The 20,587-nt window shown below is 40.8% G+C and overlaps 1 protein-coding gene across 2 annotated transcripts in view; it reads left to right on the top strand.

Annotated features, from left to right (window-relative positions):
- Nucleotides 1-15,217, top strand: part of LOC101886077 (transcription initiation factor TFIID subunit 4) — a 185,909-nt gene extending 170,692 nt beyond the window's left edge. For both annotated transcript variants that reach the window (XM_073930134.1, XM_073930133.1), the window contains exon 15: nt 14,693-15,217. In XM_073930134.1, the coding sequence (XP_073786235.1) occupies nt 14,693-14,866 (174 nt within the window). In that variant the 3' untranslated portion in view covers nt 14,867-15,217. The remainder of the gene's footprint in view (nt 1-14,692) is intronic.
- Nucleotides 15,218-20,587: the final 5,370 nt, after the last annotated feature.

The raw sequence follows: 20,587 nt of genomic DNA, 5'->3' as shown, positions 1-20,587 counted from the left end.
CCGCAATATTAAATTTTTTCGATATTACCGAAGTCGCATGACTCGGTAAAACTATAGGTCTTCTGAGAAAATTTGCTCAGGCGAATGAAGCGAACGGGAGGTAGCTGAAACTTCATTTCCCATCAGCCCCGGCGTGGCCATAATCCTTTGCGGTCTGTTGTCGCTACAGATCCAGTAATGCGGAAATGGAGTGTGCTGCTAGTAGCGGAGATGAAAAAAGATGGAAATGATCGAACCTAAAGCGGGTGTTGTCGCCGCGCGCGTGCTGAATAGCGGTGCTGTCGTGCGCGTTCTGATCAGCTGTGTTGTGGCGCGCGTATTGTAAAGCGCCGAGGGGGGGTTGAGCGCGCATACTCAAGAGAGGTGTTATCGCGCGCCTACTGAAGGGCTGGACTGGACGGAGGTTGTGTCGCGTCGCGGGGGCACTTTTGATCGTTTTGGAAGGGCATTTTCTATCCAAGACTAAAAAGGGCATGTGCACTGCACAGGTTGAGCCCTATGTGTGCACGTGCCTGCAAGTTGGGGAATACGACTAATAACAGTCATGGGGACTGCAGAAACACAGCACACTGTTCAGATTGATGCAGACATTGACTTGTACCGCAAAGAGATCTCTATCTCACTCATGGTTTGTCTTCTCAAGTGGGGGAAAGACAATGCACAACGTTACCCCACTGCTGTCAACCTGGGCCAAGTCATATCTCTCTTGTCCCAGAATCCTCAGTCCCAAATGAGAGGGGTTTTTTCTGTTGCAGGGGACATTGTAAATACTCAGAGATACCAGCTTTTACCAGATTATAATTATATGATAATTTTCCTTTAAACCCATCTCTATCTAAGTGAGTGATTAAGTGTTGAATGTGATGAGTTTTTAACAATACTAAATTGAAACTTTATTTTTTTACATGGTTTAATAATTTTTTGTTATTAAAATTGAAGTTCCTGTTTCAAAGCTAACAGATAGATGGCTAATTTGTATGTCATTGACACTTTTGGCACTTTTTTGGGAGTATTTTCAAAAGTTTTTTTTTTCCTGTAAATGATTCAATAAATACCGTACCGTGACATTCATACCGAGGTATTACCGTACCGTGAAATTCTGATACCGTTACATCCCTAATATATATATATATATATATATATATATATATATATATATATATATATATATATATATATATATACATATACCAGTACACATTACTAGTACCAGGTTGGATTCCTCAGAGATTTTGCTCCATATTGACATGATAGCATCACACAGTTGCTGCAGATTTGTCGGCTGCACATACATGATGCCAACCTCCCGATCCACCACATCCCAAAGGTGCTCTATTGGATTGAGATCTGGTGACTGTGGAGGCCATTTGACTACAGTGAGTTCATTGTCATGTTCAAGAAACCAGTCTGAGATGATTCAGGCTTTATGACATGGAGCGTTATCCTGCTGGAAGTAGCCATCAGAAGATGTGTAACCAAACCATTGCTACAAGGCAGGATGGATCCATGCTTTCATGTTGTTGAAGCCAAATTGTGAGCTGAGCATCCGAATGTGTCAGCAGAAATGGAGACTCATCAGAGCAGCAACGTTTCTCCAATCTTCTATTGTCCAGTTTTGGGGAGTCTGTGTGATTTGTAGCCTCAGTTTCCTGTTCTTAGCTGACAGGAGCGGCACCCGGTGTGCTTTTCTGCTGCTGTAGCCCATCCGCCTCAAGGTTGGACGTGTTGTGTGTTCAGAGATGCTCTTCTGCAGACCTCGGTTGTAACGAGTGCTTATTTGAGTTACTGTTGCCTTTCTATCAGCTGGAACCAGTCTGGCCATTCTCCTCTGACCTCTAACATCAACAAGGCATTTGTGCCCACAGAACTGCCGCTCACTGGATATTTCCTCTTTGTCGGAGCATTCTCTGTAAACCCTAGAGATGATTGTGCAGGAAAATCCCAGTAGATCAACAGTTTCTGAAATACTCAGACCGGCCCGTCTGGCAGCAACAACCATGCCACGCTCAAAATCACTTAAATCTCCTTTCTTCCCCATTCTGATGCTCGCTTTGAGCTGCAGCAGATTGTCTTGACCATGATTGGCTGATTAGAAATTTGTGTTAACGAGCAGTTAGACAGGTGTACCTAATAAAGTGACCGGTGAGTGTACATTTATATATGTTTATATATATATATATATATATATATATATATATATATATATATATATATATATGTGTGTGTGTGTGTGTGTGTGTGTGTGTGTGAGTGTATACAGTGGAAACATCATTACAGCTATAGGAAGTCCTCATAAAGATAGCTGTACAAGTGTGTGTGTCTGTTGTTGCTGCTGGCAGATTCTCCTCAGTGGTGTGTATCAGGCTGGCAGGCTGGTCTTGTTTGTCTCTGCGGCTGAAACGTGTGTGTGTTTGTGTGTGTGTGTGTTTGTGTGTGTGTGTGTGTGCGTGCAGTCAGAAACGCTCTTCAGAGATGTATGGAGGTATCCGTGTGTCTGCTGTCAGATGGATATGTCATATGACATTACGCCCGTGAGCGGCTCGCGCTCATAAAATGACAGATGCTGTTTTTTGCCTCACGGAGTTTTGCCTTCCCACCAATCTTTCCTCATCCGCTTCTTCAGCTCCGCGCTGACCTTCGCCAGATTCACCACATTCCACTTGCAAAGCAGTGTGATTGTGTGTGTCAGTGTAGATTTCAGTGTTTGTGTAGTTGTTAGTGTGTCAGTGTGTTTGTGTAGTTGTTAGTGTGTCAGTGTGTTTGTGTAGTTGTTAGTGTGTCAGTGTGTTTGTGTAGATTTCAGTGTGTTTGTGTAGTTGTTAATGTGTCAGTGTGTTTGTGTAGATTTCAGTATGTTTGTGTAGTTGTTAGTGTGTCAGTGTGTTTGTGTAGATTTCAGTGTGTTTGTGTAGTTGTTAGTGTGTCAGTGTGTTTGTGTAGTTGTTAGTGTGTCAGTGTGTTTGTGTAGTTGTTAGTGTGTCAGTGTGTTTGTGTAGATTTCAGTGTGTTTGTGTAGTTGTTAGTGTGTCAGTGTGTTTGTGTAGTTGTTAGTGTGTCAGTGTGTTTGTGTAGTTGTTAGTGTGTCAGTGTGTTTGTGTAGTTGTTAGTGTGTCAGTGTGTTTGTGTAGATTTCAGTGTGTTTGTGTAGTTGTTAGTGTGTCAGTGTGTTTGTGTAGTTGTTAGTGTGTCAGTGTGTTTGTGAAGTTGTTAGTGTGTCAGTGTGTTTGTGAAGTTGTTAGTGTGTCAGTGTGTTTGACTAGTTGTTAGTGTGTCAGTGTGTTTGTGTAGATTTCAGTGTGTTTGTGTAGTTGTTAGTGTGTCAGTGTGTTTGTGTAGTTGTTAGTGTGTCAGTGTGTTTGACTAGTTGTTAGTGTGTCAGTGTGTTTGTGTAGTTGTTAGTGTGTCAGTGTGTTTGACTAGTTGTTAATGTGTCAGTGTGTTTGTGTAGTTGTTAGTGTGTCAGTGTGTTTGTGTAGTTGTTAGTGTGTCAGTGTGTTTGTGTAGTTGTTAGTGTGTCAGTGTGTTTGTGTAGTTGTTAGTGTGTCAGTGTGTTTGACTAGTTGTTAGTGTGTCAGTGTGTTTGTGTAGTTGTTAGTGTGTCAGTGTGTTTGTGTAGTTGTTAGTGTGTCAGTGTGTTTGTGTAGTTGTTAGTGTGTCAGTGTGTTTGTGTAGTTGTTAGTGTGTCAGTGTGTTTGACTAGTTGTTARTGTGTCAGTGTGTTTGTGTAGTTGTTAGTGTGTCAGTGTGTTTGTGTAGTTGTTAGTGTGTCAGTGTGTTTGTGTAGTTGTTAGTGTGTCAGTGTGTTTGTGTAGTTGTTAGTGTGTCAGTGTGTTTGACTAGTTGTTAGTGTGTCAGTGTGTTTGTGTAGTTGTTAGTGTGTCAGTGTGTTTGACTAGTTGTTAATGTGTCAGTGTGTTTGTGTAGATTTCAGTGTGTTTGTGTAGTTGTTAGTGTGTCAGTGTGTTTGTGTAGTTGTTAGTGTGTCAGTGTGTTTGACTAGTTGTTAGTGTGTCAGTGTGTTTGTGTAGTTGTTAGTGTGTCAGTGTGTTTGTGTAGTTGTTAGTGTGTCAGTGTGTTTGTGAAGTTGTTAGTGTGTCAGTGTGTTTGACTAGTTGTTAGTGTGTCAGTGTGTTTGTGTAGATTTCAGTGTGTTTGTGTAGTTGTTAGTGTGTCAGTGTGTTTGTGTAGTTGTTAGTGTGTCAGTGTGTTTGACTAGTTGTTAGTGTGTCAGTGTGTTTGTGTAGTTGTTAGTGTGTCAGTGTGTTTGTGTAGTTGTTAGTGTGTCAGTGTGTTTGTGAAGTTGTTAGTGTGTCAGTGTGTTTGACTAGTTGTTAGTGTGTCAGTGTGTTTGTGTAGATTTCAGTGTGTTTGTGTAGTTGTTAGTGTGTCAGTGTGTTTGTGTAGTTGTTAGTGTGTCAGTGTGTTTGACTAGTTGTTAGTGTGTCAGTGTGTTTGTGTAGATTTCAGTGTGTTTGTGTAGTTGTTAGTGTGTCAGTGTGTTTGTGTAGTTGTTAGTGTGTCAGTGTGTTTGTGTAGATTTCAGTGTGTTTGTGTAGTTGTTAGTGTGTCAGTGTGTTTGTGTAGTTGTTAGTGTGTCAGTGTGTTTGTGTAGTTGTTAGTGTGTCAGTGTGTTTGACTAGTTGTTAGTGTGTCAGTGTGTTTGTGTAGTTGTTAGTGTGTCAGTGTGTTTGTGTAGTTGTTAGTGTGTTTGACTAGTTGTTAGTGTGTCAGTGTGTTTGTGTAGTTGTTAGTGTGTCAGTGTGTTTGACTAGTTGTTAGTGTGTCAGTGTGTTTGTGTAGATTTCAGTGTGTTTGTGTAGATTTCAGTGTGCTTGTGTAGTTGTTAGTGTCAGTGTGTTTGTGTAGTTGTTAGTGTCAGTGTGTTTGTGTAGTTGTTAGTGTGTTTGTGTAGTTGTGTCAGTGTGTTTGTGTAGATTTCAGTGTGTTTGACTAGTTGTTAGTGTGTCAGTGTGTTTGTGTAGTTGTTAGTGTGTCAGTGTGTTTGTGTAGATTTCAGTGTGTTTGTGTAGTTGTTAGTGTGTCAGTGTGTTTGTGTAGTTGTTAGTGTGTCAGTGTGTTTGTGTAGTTGTTAGTGTGTCAGTGTGTTTGACTAGTTGTTAGTGTGTCAGTGTGTTTGTGTAGATTTCAGTGTGTTTGTGTAGATTTCAGTGTGCTTGTGTAGTTGTTAGTGTTAGTGTGTTTGTGTAGTTGTTAGTGTGTTTGTGTAGTTGTGTCAATGTGTTTGTGTAGTTGTTAGTGTGTTTGTGTAGTTGTTAGTGTGTTTGTGTAGTTGTTAGTGTGTTTGTGTAGTTGTGTCAGTGTATTTGTGTAGTTGTGTCAGTGTGTTTGTGTAGTTGTGTCAGTGTGTTTGTGTAGTTGTGTCAGTGTGTTTGTGTAGTTAGTGTGTCAGTGTGTTTGTGTAGTTGTGTCAGTGTGTTTGTGTAGTTGTGTCAGTGTGTTTGTGTAGTTGTGTCAGTGTGTTTGTGTAGTTAGTGTGTCAGTGTGTTTGTGTAGTTGTGTCAGTGTGTTTGTGTAGTTATGTCAGTGTGTTTGTGAAGTTGTGTTTGTGTAGTTGTGTCAGTGTGTTTGTGTAGTTGTTAGTGTGTCAGTGTGTTTGTGTAGTTGTGTCAGTGTGTTTGTGTAGTTATGTTAGTGTGTTTGTGTGGTTGTTAGTGTGTCAGTGTGTTAGTGTAGTTGTTAGTGTGTCAGTGTGTTTGTGTAGTTATGTTAGTTTGTTTGTGTAGTTGTTAGTGTGTCAGTGTGTTAGTGTAGTTGTTAGTGTGTCAGTGTGTTTGTGTAATGGCAGAGTGTCTATACAACAAATGGCTGCACCCTTAAACACTGCACTATTTCAGAGTATAGGGGTGATTTCAGACACAGCTCTGAACTCGTTTCCTCTCTCTGAACATACAGGCACCTTTTTCATTCCCTCTTTTCTTTTTATTACTTTAATAAAACCCAATTTTCTCTGGCCATCTTTGTTTTGTGTCCTTTATGCTGCTCCCCTTGAGCCAGGGTTGTAACACTTGCCAAAACATTATTTCTAAAATATGTTCAAAACATCTTTTTATGTTATTTATTTATTATTCCCAGGTTTAGGTAACATAATAATAATAATAATAATAATAATAATAATAATAATAATAATAACAATAATAATAATAATAATAATAATAATAATAATAATAATAATAATAATAATAATAATAATAATAACAATAGTAATAATAATAATAATAATAATAATAATAAAGCTATTCAGTATATACTATATGTATGAACACACACACACAACACTTCTTATATACACTACCTGACAAAAGTCTTGTTGTGGATCCCAGTTGTAAGAGCAACAAATAATAACTCGACTTCTAGTTGATCATTTAGAGAAGTGTCAGAAGGTGGATTTCTCTGATGATCATCTGTTGATCTGCATCCCAATCATCACAAACACTGCGGAAGACCTACTGGAACCCACATGGACTCAAGATTCTCACAAAAATCAGTCAAGTTTGGTGAAGGAGAAATCATGGTTTGGGGCTACATTCAGTATGGGGGCGTGCGAGAGATCTACAACATCAACAGCCTGAGGTATCAAGACATTTGTGCTGCCCATTACATTAAAAACCACAGGAGAGGGACAATTCTCCAGCAGGACAGCGCTCCTTCTCATACTTCAGCCTCCACATCAAAGCTCCTGAAAGCAAAGATGGTCAAGATGCTCTAGGATTGGCCAGCCCAGTCACCAGACATGAACATTATTAAGCATGAAGTAAGAGGCATTAAAGATGAATCCAAATAGTCTTGATGAACTCTGGGAGTCCTGCTGAACGCTTTCTTCTTCATTCCAGATGACTTTATTAATCAGTGATGTGAGTGATGTCAGAGATGTATGGATGCAGTCCTCCAAGCTCATGATGGAGTCAGACACAATATTCATTCTGTCTCCACTGCAGCAGGACTTTATATTCTATACTGGACATTATTTCTGTTCAGTGATGAGACTTTAGTCTAAGCAGAGTCAGAGCTCACTGTCCTAATCAAATCATTCAACATCAGGGCATGATCATGTTTTATTGTGCTCAAATAAGGAGTTTGCCTTTCATTTAAGCCACTTCTGATACCAAATGATCAACTAGAAGTCCAGTTATTATTTGCTGTTCCTAAAACTTGGATAGGCGACAGGACTTTTGTCAGGTAGTGTGTCTTTTTAGATAATTGTACTTGAAAACAAGACGTAAACAGTCCTACAGAAAGCAGATTTTCCATCCTGTGTGATGCTGGGATGTGCAGAGCTGTCTGTAGTTCTCCTGAAACACAATCAGGTTTGTTCTCTCAGTCTCGCTGCACTTCCTGTTTTCCAGCATAAACTGAAGCAGAAGTCAAATAAACACACAGATTCTTACACAGCTGAGTCAGACCTCCATCTTTTATCAATAGCAGAGGAAAAATCTCCCCCAAATGCAAACAACCACGCCCGGGAACACACCAGGGCTGTTATAGCTCAGCAGTTTTACATTTGCTGCGCATTTCACTTCAGTTTTAGTTTGTGTCATTAATAGTTTTTGTTAGTTTAACTTTTGTGGATGTATTTCTACTTAGTGGCGGCACGGTGGCTCAATGGTTGCTTCAAAGTAAGAAGGTCGCTGGTTCAAGCCCCAGCTGCATGTTCTCCCGGTGTTAGTGTGGGTTTCCTCCGGGTGCTCCTTTTCCCCCAACAGTCCAAACACATGCACTATAGGGGAACTGATCAGCTAAACTGGCCGTATTGTTTGAGTGTGTGTGTGTAAATGAGTGTGTATGGGTGTTTCCCAGTATTGGGTTGCAGGCAAAAGTGCATCTGCTTTGAAGGAAAATGAATGAATGAGTTTTGAATTCAGTGTGCAACGACGATAACTCTTGAGAGAAACTCGTAGTGATGAAAATAAAATAAAAGTTTGAGCAAACACTGTTTGTGGAGGTAGACGTCTGCATTCAGAATAAATTTCAGAATAAAGTGCGGGAGCGGTCGGTCTAACAATATCGCTCCCGACTCCTGAGCGAGCGAGCACGCGTATGTATGTGTGTGAATGAGAGAGAGCGTGATGCTGTGTGTAGCTTGTTTGTTGCTGTCTATGTGTGTGTGTGTGTGTATGTGTGAATGAGAGAGAGCGTGATGCTGTGTGTAGCTTGGTTGTTGCTGTCTATGTGTGTGTGTGTGTGTGTGTGTGTGTGTGTGTGTGTATGTGTGAATGAGAGAGAGCGTGATGCTGTGTGTAGCTTGTTTGTTGCTGTCTATGTGTGTGTGTGTGTGTGTGTGTGTGTGTGTGTGTGTGTGTGTGTGTGTGTGTGTGTATGTGTGAATGAGAGAGAGCGTGATGCTGTGTGTAGCTTGTTTGTTGCTGTCTATATATATGTGTGTGTGTGTGTGTGTGTGTGTGTGTGTGTGTGTGTGTGTGTGTATGTGTGAATGAGAGAGAACGTGATGCTGTGTGTAGCTTGTTTGTTGCTGTCTATGTGTGTGTGTGTGTGTGTGTGTGTGTGTGTGTGTATGTGTGAATGAGAGAGAGCGTGATGCTGTGTGTAGCTTGTTTGTTGCTGTCTATGTGTGTGTGTGTGTGTGTGTGTGTGTGTGTATGTGTGAATGAGAGAGAGCGTGATGCTGTGTGTAGCTGTCTATGTGTGTGTGTGTATGTGTGTGAATGAGAGAGAGCGTGATGCTGTGTGTAGCTGTCTATGTGTGTGTGTGTATGTGTGTGAATGAGAGAGAGCGTGATGCTGTGTGTAGCTTGTTTGTTGCTGTCTATGTGTGTGTGTGTCTGTGTGTGTGTGTGTGTGTGTGTGAATGAGAGAGAGCGTGATGCTGTGTGTAGCTTGTTTGTTGCTGTCTATGTGTGTGTGTGTGTGTGTGTGTGTGTGTGTGAATGAGAGAGAACGTGATGCTGTGTGTAGCTTGTTTGTTGCTGTCTATGTGTGTGTGTGTGTGTGTGTGAATGAGAGAGAGCGTGATGCTGTGTGTAGCTTGTTTGTTGCTGTCTATGTGTGTGTGTGTGTGTGTGTGTGTGTGTGTGTGTGTGTGTGAATGAGAGAGAACGTGATGCTGTGTGTAGCTTGTTTGTTGCTGTCTATGTGTGTGTGTGTGTGTGTGTGAATGAGAGAGAGCGTGATGCTGTGTGTAGCTTGTTTGTTGCTGTCTATGTGTGTGTGTGTGTTAGTGTGTGAATGAGAGAGTGTGTGATGCTGTGTGTGTGTAGCTTGTTTGTTGCTGTCTATGTGTGTGTGTATGTGTGTGAATGAGAGAGAGCGTGATGCTGTCTGTGTGTAGCTTGTTTGTTGCTGTCTATGTGTGTGCGTGTGTGTGTGTGTGTGTGTGTGGGAATGAGAGAGAGCGTGACGCTGTCTGTGTGTCGCTGGCTTGGTGCTGTGTGTCTATGTGTGTGCGTGTGTTTATACAGACAGCTTGTTATAGGCTGTCTGGACTCTGTATCATTTAGCTGGGTGGTTTTTGGTTTTGTTAACGGGTCACGAAGGGTAGAAAACTGGGTGGGGCGGGCAGCAGAACAACGAATGCTGAATATAGGCGGGAGCGCTCGGGTTCGAACTAAAACCTGGCGCGAGTGTGATTCAAAATTTAAATCTCTACACTGAAGCCAAAACCACACCAATGCCACTTTAATAAATAAAAAGTAAATATTATACAGAATTAAGACCAACTTCTTTATATTAAAGCTCAAGGATGTGCTTAAACATGTCGAGTTTATAATGTTTGTCAAATTAAGGAAATGTTTCCCAGAGATGGGTTGCGGCTGGAAGGGCATCCGCTGCGTAAAAAACTTGCTGGATAAGTTGGCGGTTCATTCCGCTGTGGCGACCCAGGATTAAAAAAGGGACTAAGCCGACAAGACAATGAATGAAAATTAAGGAAATGTGTTTGTCTGTGAAAGCTGCTGATTCAAATGTTATTCCTTGATTGAATGGCCGTTATCAGTGGTTATCAGCTGATAGATATGGGCCAGTAGGGGCCTCCTGCGCCTACTGGTAAGCTCAGTTATCATTCACAATACATTAATATTTATTAAACTTCCTAATAATTGTATTTTATTAACATCTACCCCAACCCGAAACCCAACCATCACAGTAATATAAAAACAGAACATTAGCTGCTTCAGCAGCGGAGTTTCGAGATCTACCTGAGCTCAAACTCCCCTCTCGCCCTGCAACGGGAGAGAGCTCTGGGCCTCATGCCAAACAAGCTTTGTAATCAATCATCAGCTAAGGGTGCTTTCACACCTGCCTTATTTAGTTTGGTTGAATCGCACTAGAGTTGGTTTCCCCTTTTGGTGTGGTTCGTTTGGGCAGGTGAGAATGCAGCAATCGTACTCGAGTGCGCACCAAAAGCGGACCAAATAAGCGTACATAAGAGGTAGTCTCGGTACGCTTTCAAACGAACCCTGGAGCGGTTTGTTTGTGGTGAGAATATGATCCGTACTAAAACAGGTCCAACCACAAAAAGTACTGCGCCTTTTGGACTAATACAGCTGCCGTAGGCCGATGCGCTGTGCATTATGGGATATGGAGGAAAAATATTTGTTGACAGCGCTTTACCAACAGAGAGAGAGAGAGAGGGGAAAACATTACCTGATGGATCGTTGCTAATATTTCCGCAAGATGAGCATGTCACAGTTTAGCTAAATTAATTCACTCTTCCACCTGAAGTGACGAGCGACGCACTGAACACTGTTTTACAGCCGCGGCCGCGCTTCATTCTCGTAATGTATAGTTTGTCTAAAGCAGGGATACAATCAGCCAGCGCAGTCGTCCCTCCAGAGTAAAAGGTTTTGTTTACGTGCGGGAGTTCACTGGCATTTTCCCGCACGTGAATTCTGACCAATCAATAAGCAGTTTAGGAAATATGTTCAACAACATCTGGCCAATGAGAGATGTGGATTTTGTCACATGACTGCATTTTGGTTCGTTTCAACTGGTTCGGACCAAAGCCAGCAGTGTGGTGTGAAAACAACCCAAAGACGGCAGAAATGCAACAATGCATCATTTATTGGCCTTGGTCCGGACCAAATGAAGCGAACTACAGATGTGAAAGCACCCTAAGTCAACTAAGTGTGAACTCTTAAAAATAGTATTTAAACTCACATTGGCAGTATTTAGTGCAGTTTATTTATAAACTAATTTGGAGAGGATCACGTGCTTATGATTGCTTGCAGCGGGTCCAGCATTGTTCAATTTATAATTGACCAATCAGACGATTCCTAAACCACTATAAATACCCTCAGCTCCACATCACAGCCATCTTCATTTTGAAGAATCCCCCCTTCCACCCCTACTCCTCCTCCTTTCCTAGATGTGCGGCACGGTGGCCCAGTGGTTAGCACTGTTGCCTCACAGCAAGAACATCACTGGTTCTAGTCCTTACCAAGCCAGCCAACGTTTCTGTGCGGAGTTTACACGTACTCCCCATGCTCACGTGGGTTCCCCGGTTTCCTCCCACCGTCTAAAAACGTCCAACTTAAGTTAATTGACTAATCTAAATCAGCACCTACATGCTCCTAGTAAGTAGTTATCTCTTAAGAGCGATCACTATCTGTTCATTAGCTCCTACAGCAGGGTAGTTCTCCAGATCTGCCTGAGCTCAAACTCCCCTCTCATCTTGCAAACAGGAGGGAACCCCGGGCTCGAAGATCTTATGAGCTCAGGGCTCTCTCCTGGGACAGCATGCCAAACAAGCTTTATAATCAACCATCAGCTAATTGTGAACTCTTGAAAATAGTGTTTAAACTCACATTAGCAGCATTTAACACTGAATAAAGCCCATAATCTGTACCTGAGGTGATCTTTGTCATAGTAGTTTATGCTGTTGTTCTGCTGCAAAGTCGTGGAAATAGAAAATAGAGATTTCTCACATTGCCGTAGCTGATCGTCAGGATAAAAACTCCTTTTAATGTGGTAAACATACATTTTATTGCATGTTGCGGTGTAGAGATCTGCGCGGGACTAAATTTTGAATCCCGCTCCCGCCCGCACCCGCCAGGTTTTAGCCGGAACCCGACCGCTCCCGCTTATATTAAGCACTTGATGTCCCGCTGCCCGACCCGCCCCGTTTTCTATCCGCCACGCCCGATCCCGCTAAAGAGCGGGGGGAGAACAAAACCGAAAATCACCCAGTTATACAGTCCAGACAGCCTATAACAAGCTGTCTGTATAAACACACACACACACAGCACCAAGCACACACACACAGACAAAGCTTTCTCTCTCATTCGCGCGCGCGCGCCCGCTCCCTCTAACACACACTCATAAGCACCAAGCACAAACACAGGCAATGAGGCAAAGCTCTCTATCTCTCATTCGCGCGTGCGCACACACACACACACACACACACACACACACACACATCTCTCATTCGCGCGTGCGCATACATACACACACCCACTGCAACAAACAAGCTAAACACAGCATCGCGCTATTTCATTTACACACATACATGCGCGTGCTCACTCGGGAGTCGGGAGCGATATTGCTAGACAGCCCGCTCCCGTCCCAAGTTAAACCCGTTACCGACCGCTCCCGTGATATATTTGGAAATTTATACCCGCGCCGTAGAAATCTGGTCGGGTCCCGCGGCGCCCGCGGGAATGCAGACCTCTATTGCGGTGCCACTTTGTGTGTAGTTAGGACACTGTGTTAGTTTTAGCTGTGGTTTACTAGCTGCAAGCAGCATTGATGGGGCCAAGTCCTTGTGGAAATGCCCTCTCGGTGGCTTCAGGAGCAGTGAACCATGGGCACTAACATCTAACCCACCAGTAATCTCTGTTTGTAAGAAGCCAAAAGTGTTTGTTTTTATTTATTCCTTATTTGATAGACTTTTGTTGTCTATCAGATGAGTGAATTCCTCACTATGGGTGAGACCATTCAAGATCCTGAATGTCTTTGCATCACGCTAAAATAATTTGATGGGAATTACATATTTTTGAACAAGTAGTTGTTATCGTCAACATTTAAATTAGCCGTCCTCCTGTATGACAGAGCAAATAAGAAAGCAACTTAAAGCTGCTTGCCTGGTGACAGACGTGCCACCATCAGGCTGTGCTGGTAAAGAGCACTGGCATAATGGAAAGCATGAGCAGAAGTGTGTGAAGGGTGATTTCAGGACGCCGCAGCCTCCAGACCTCCACACTCATCAGACCAATCACAGCTGACCTCATGTGAAAGGCGGGCCTTCATGCCTTCTGTTATGCCAATTAATGCCAATCACAGCCTGGACCAATCAAACCCATCCGTCTACCTGGACACAGTGACGGCCTGCGGCGGGTATGAGCGCTGAAGACCACACGCATGCAGAAACATAATGCAGAAAATATTGACGTGCATGGGTCAGGAAACCAGTTCAGAAAAAAAGAGACGAAATAAAAGCTGCGTTTTTCAAATATCATTTTTCACTTAAAACCTTTTAAAGTGTTCCTGTGAAGTGCTTTGTAACTATTTCAGTTAATTAAAAATGATTAATGTAATTTGGTCACACTTCTACAGTTCTACAAGGCACAATTCTTGCTAATATTCAATCATTCATTCTCTTGTCGGCTTAGTCCCTTTATTTATTCGTAATCGCCACAGTGGAATGAACCGCCAACTTATCCAGCAAGTTTTTACACAGCAGATGCCCTTCCAGCCGCAACCCATCTCTGGAAAACATCCACACTACGGACAATTTAGCCTACCCAATTCACCTGTACCGCATGTCTTTGAACTGTGGGGGAAAACACACGGAGGAAACCCAGGGGGGTTTTCACCTTTAGTTTTGATAGGACAGTAGAGAGAATTGACAGGAAAGCATGGGGAGCAGAGAGAGGGGAAGGATCAGCATAGGACCGCGAGGCGGAATCGAACCCGGGTCGCCACAAGCACCGGAGTGCATGTGTGGAAGCACTAACCACTACACCACTGGCGCCGACAGAAATTATACAATTTAATTAGTTAATTTAGATTGGATTATTACATTTGTGCATCTAAATATTGCTAAGCTTCCAGAAAATCTGTGCATTTTATTTATACAGTATTGTTGCTTTATATTGTATCTCTCAATGTTAGCGATTGGTTTATTATTATTATTATTATTATTATTATTATTATTTATTTATTTATTTTTATTTATTTTTATTTATTTTTATTTATTTTTATTTTTTAATTTTATTATTACTATTGTAGATGCATTCCCTTACAAAATCATCCCAATGTATCTAAAATTATGAATTCCTTCCAAATAGACCGATTCATTTTATCTGGTGAAAATATACTGGTGAATTATATGTTGCAATATACAGTTATATAGTTAAATATTTCCCAAATGATGTTTAAGAGATTCAGGAATGTTTCACATTATTTTCTATAACATTTTTATTCTTCTGGAAAATCTTGAAAATATAATATCTTGAAGAATATCTAGTCAAATATAATGTGCTGTCATCATGGAAAAGATAAAAGAAACCAGTTATTATAAAGGAGTTATTAAAATTATTATGTTTAGAAATGTGTTGAAAACAATATTTCCTTTCAACAAAAAAAATATACAGGGGGGCTGATAATTCTGACTTCAGCTGTATATTTGTCTGACTTATACTGACTTATACTGCATTGAGTTGTCTTTTTCTATACTTTCAGCTCTGCTAAATACTCTGTTTTCTTTGTGTGTCTTGTTCAGGTGTTGGGCAGTTCAGCAGGTTCTCCAGCCGGCTCCTCGTCTTCGTCCAGCTCGTCGCGTCAGTTTCCCCGTCAGAGAATCACGCGGGTGAACCTCAGGGACTTCATCTTCTTCATGGAGCAGGAGCGAGAGAGCAGTCGGTCCCTGCTTCTGTACCGCGCACTGCTCAAGTAGCAGAACACACTACAGACGCTCCTCCACGTGCCTTCAGCTCACACACACACACACACACCTGTTTGTTCATTTCACACACACACATGTTAGTATCGGTGGTTTACGAGGACTCCTCATAGGCACTGTGAAAATTATTCTCCCTCCTGTGAATTATGTTCAAATATTTCCCAGAAGATGTTGAACAGATTCAGGAATTTTTCACAGTATTTCTTATAATATTTTTTCTTCTTATTTGTTTTATTTCGGCTAGAATGAAAGAAGTTTATAATTTTTTAAAAACCATTTTAAGGTCAATATTATTAGCCCTCTTAAGCACTGTTTGTTTTGGCTAGTCTACAGAACAAACCACTGTTATACAATGACTTGCCTAATTACCATAATTAACCTAGTTAAGCCTTTAAATGTCACTTTAAGCTGTATAGAAGTGTCTTGAAGATCATCTAGTCTAATATTATTTACTGTCATCATGGCAAAGAGAAAATAAATCAGTTATTAGAAATGAGTTATTCAAACTATTAGGATTAGAAATGTGTGGAACAAACATCCTCTTTCCATTAGAGAGAAATTGGGGGAAAATACAGGGGGCTAATAATTCAGGAGGGCTAATAATTCAGACTATATTATATAAAGTACAAAACGCTTATTATATGACTTTATCTCATGCCTAAACCTAATAATCTATTTTTAAAAAACCTGTTAAGTATTATATTTAATTGTTTGAATTCTGAGGACACACAACATGTCCTCATAAACCAGCTTAATAGAGTACAACTAGCTAATACCCATGTAATTATACTAATTTTGCAAGAAATTCCAATCACAGCATAACAGCAGAGCAATATCAGGCCTGTTTTCACATTGACAGAGATTTGTTTTTTCCAAGATGTTTGGCTAATGTAAACACCACTGTGATGTGGAGGAGAATCTGTGGCCAAATCTACAAGAGCAGACTGATGGAAACACAGATCCCAAAATAGGAAAACCCTGTTGAGTATTATTTTTAAGTATCTGAACTACGAGGGCACAAGACATGTCCTCATAAACCAGCCTTAACTAGCCCATACCCATGTAATTATACTAATTTGCAAGAAAGTCTAATCACAGTCTAACAGCAGAGCAATACCAGGCCTGGATTCACATTGACAGAGGTTTTTTCCAAAATGTTTGGCTAATGTAAACACCACTGTGATGTGGAGGAGAATCTGTGGCCAAATCCACAAGAGCAGACTGATGGAAACACAGATCCCAAAGCAGGAAAAACCCTGTTAAATATTATTTTTAATTATCTGAATTAAGAGGACACAAGACATGTCCTCATAATCTAGCTTAATAGAGTACAACTAAATCAGCTAATTCCCATGTAATTATACTAATTTTGCAAGGAAGTCCAATCACAGCCTAACAGCAGGGCAATATCAGGCCTGTTCTCACATTGACAGAGATTTGTTTTCCAACATGTTTGGCTAATGTAAACACCACTGTAATGTGGAGGAGAATCTGTGGCCAAATCCACAAGAGCAGACTGATGGAAACACAGATCCCAAAATAGGAAAAACCCTGTTAAATATTATTTTTAATTATCTGAATTAAGAGGACACAAGAAATGTCCTCATAATCCAGCTTAATAGAGTACAACTAGCTTATACCCATGTAATTATACTAATTTTGCAAGAAAGTCTAATCACAGCCTAACAGCAGGGCAATATCAGGCCTGTTTTCACATTGACAGAGATTTGTTTTTTCCAAGATGTTTGACTAATGCAAACACCACTGTGATGTGGAGGAGAATCTGTGGCCAAATCTACAACAGCAGACTGATGGAAACACAGATCCCAAAATAGGAAAAACCATGTTAAATATTATTTTTCATTTTCTAAATTACGAGGACACAAGACATGTCTTCATAATCCAGCTTAATAGAGTACAACTAACTCTTGCCCATTTAATTATACCAATTTTGCAAGAAAGTCCAATCACAGCATAACAGCAGAGCAATATCAGGCCTGTTTTCACATTGACAGAGATTTGTTTTTTCCAACATGTTTGGCTAATGTAAACACCACTGTGATGTGGAGGAGAATCTGTGGCCAAATCTACAAGAGCAGACTGATGGAAACAGATCCCAAAGCAGGAAAAACTCTGTTAAGTATTATTTTTCATTATCTGAACTACGAGGGCACAAGACATGTCCTCATAAACCAGCCTAAACTAGCCCATACCCATGTCATTATACTAATTTGCAAGAAAGTCCAATCACATCACAACAGCAGACCAATACCAGGCCTGGATTCACATTGACAGAGGTTTTTTCCAAGATGTTTGGCTAATGTAAACACCACTGTGATGTGGAGGAGAATCTGTGGCCAAATCCACAAGAGCAGACTGATGGAAACACAGATCCCAAAATAGGAAAAACCCTGTTAAATATTATTTTTAATTATCTGAATTAAGAGGACACAAGAAATGTCCTCATAATCCAGCTTAATAGAGTACAACTAGCTTATACCCATGTAATTATACTAATTTTGCAAGAAAGTCTAATCACAGCCTAACAGCAGACCAATACCAGGCCTGGATTCACATTGACAGAGGTTTTTTCCAAGATGTTTGGCTAATGTAAACACCACTGTGATGTGGAGGAGAATCTGTGGCCAAATCCACAAGAGCAGACTGATAAAATCACAGACACCAAAGCTGGAAAAAACCCTGTTAAATATTATTTTTATTCGTCTGATTTAAGAGGACGCAAGACATGTCCTCATAATCTAGCTTAATAGAGTACAACTAAATCAGCTAATACCCATGTAATTATACTAATTTTGCAAGAAAGTCTAATCACAGCCTAACAGCAGGGCAATATCAGGCCTGTTTTCACATTGACAGAGGTTTGTTTTTTCCAAGATGTTTGACTAATGCAAACACCACTGTGATGTGGAGGAGAATCTGTGGCCAAATCCACAACAGCAGACTGATGGAAACACAGATCCCAAAGCAGGAAAAACCCTGTTGAGTATTATTTTAATAGGGTACAACTAGCCCATACCCATGTAGTTGAATTGAATTGAATGGAAAACCAATGTTAAGTATTATTTTTAATTGTTTGAATTGCGAGGACACAAGACATGTCCTCATAAACCAGCTCAATAGAGTACAACTTGCTCAGCTTTACCCATGTCAATATACAAATTTATGTCCTTGTAAGCCACCAAAACCAGTCCTCACACACTTCTCTGTCTGCTCATTTCACAAAACACACGCACACATACCTCTGTGTCACATCACCTTTTCACAAAACACACACAGCACTGTCTGATCACACATCTCTGGGTTATTAGTGAAGCTCTATTTATGATAGTTTTATTGCTTGTGTTTTCAGCTCTGAGCTGATGAGCAGCTTTTGTTTGTTTGATTGTTTGTTTGTTTGTTTGTTTGTTTGTATTATGTAGGAATGGATGTGACACTGCACAAACACTTTCTTCATCAGGGTTTTTTTTAGTTTTTCAGTTAAAAAAACACAATAATATACGTAAATATATTTATTTGTATATGCTATTAATGAGCATTATATAATCAGATATTTTAGTCATGTAATCACACACTACGGAAGTCATAAAAATATTTTGCAATAATGCAAAACACACAATTAAGCGTCAGTGATTGATATAATGGAATTTAACTATTTATAATTATCTTATGGGTGGCACGGTGGCTCAGTGGTTAGCACCGTCGCCTCACGGCAAGAAGGACACTGGTTCGGGTCCTGACTGGGTCAGCTGGCATTTCTGTGTGGAGTTTGCATGTTCTCCCCGTGTTGGTAATGAATTCCTCTGGGTGCTCCGGTTTCCCCCACAGTCGAAACACATGCATTATTGGGGAATTGGGTAAACTAAATTGGCCGTAGTGTATGTGTGTATGGGTGTTTCCCAGTACTGGGTTGCAGCCGAAAGGGCATCTGCTGCGTAAAACATATGCTGGAATAGTTGGCGGTTCATTCCGCTGTGGTAACCGCTGATAGTAAAATAAGTAAAATAAATAAATTAATTTTCTTATCTAAATTATTGTCTTATGTTCCAACATCTAGTTTCTGCAAGTCGTTTTTATTATTTGGATTTGGATTTGTTTTAGTACATCCGATTTAACTATATGAAACTCTCTGGCAAGTAACAGAAATACATTCATTTATTAATTCATTCATTCTCTTGTCGGCTTAGTTCCTTTATTAATCCGGGGTCGCCCCAGCGGAATGAACCAATGAATCCAGCAAGTTTTTACGCAACGATGCCCTTCCAGCCGCAACCCATCTCTGGGAAACATCCACACACACATTCACACACACACTCATACACTATGGACAATTTAGCCCACCCAATTCACCTGTACCGCATGTCTTTGGACAGTGGGGGAAACCAGAGCACTCGGAGGAAACCCACGCGAAGGCAGGGAGAACATGCAAACTCCACACAGAAACGCCAACTGAGCCGAGGATCGAACCAGCTACCTTCTTGCTGTGAGGCCAAAGCACTACCTACTGCGCCACTTCTTCGCCCTATTGTCTTATTCAGATTAAGATAAATAATTCCATTACTTTAGTCCACAGGTGTCAAACTCAGTTCCTGGAGGGCCGCAGCTCTGCACAGTTTAGTTCCAACCCTAATTAATCACACCTGATCAAACTAATTGAGTCCTTCAGGCTTGTTTGAAACCTACAGGTAAGTGTGTTGGAGCAGGGTTGGAACTAAACTGTGCAGGGCTTCGGAATTGAGTTTGACACCCCTGCTTTAGTCCATGTAAACGTAGCCACTGTCTGTATTTTTCTTGATGTTTTCTAGTGTAAATGCAGCAAAGCCCTGCTGAAGTGAGTGTTTTGTGCAGATCAGATGTCATTCTGCTGTATATTCAACACACAGCGCTTACACTCAACGATCTTTGAGGCCAAAAAGCCTTAAAGTGATCAATGTCTTTTCTGTTGAAGAATCTCTGAACTTTTGCAGATTTTCATCATCATCATCATCATCATCATCATCATCATCATCAGTGTCCGACCAATCAAAGTATTTCAAACCCACACACAGGCTGAATTTATGAACTAAACCTTTTTCAAAACCTTTATCAGCGCCACTCCAGTGTAAATAGACTTTTTTTGATAAATATGCTTTCTATCAGCATGTATAAATAATGTCCACATCATATTTTAGGAGGAAAATAGCGCTTTAAACTGATGGACACGCTCTTTGAAAATGTCCATGAAGCTTCTGTGCGTCATTGTGATTTGTGTATCTTTAATATTTGTCCACGAGGAGCACCAATCTGTGTTTTCCAGAGTCATGCCAGCAGAATCAAACTATAGCAATACAAACACACCAACTGCACGCCAATTCACAGTTAATTCTCATATCAACTATACACGCTGTCTACACAACAACTACACATTGATTTTATGCCAACTATAGTTCAGATACATGTCAACTACACCTCAATTACATGTCAACCACAGACTGTCAACAATACAGCACCAACAACACATTAACTACATGCCAACTGCAAGTTAGCTACATGCCAAAAATGTCAACTACATGCCAACTACACAGCCAACTACATGCTAAATGTCAACTACACGCCAACTACATGTCAGATCAACTACGTCAACTACACACCTAATGTCAACTACACATCATTGACATGCCAACTACACATCGACTATGTCAACAACAGATTATTTAC

Source organism: Danio rerio, chromosome 18, assembly GCF_049306965.1.
Source record: "Danio rerio strain Tuebingen ecotype United States chromosome 18, GRCz12tu, whole genome shotgun sequence".
In the NCBI taxonomy this organism is placed as follows: domain Eukaryota; kingdom Metazoa; phylum Chordata; class Actinopteri; order Cypriniformes; family Danionidae; genus Danio; species Danio rerio.
Note: the sequence above shows the minus strand (reverse complement) of the source record. Positions and strands in the feature narration are given on the sequence as shown.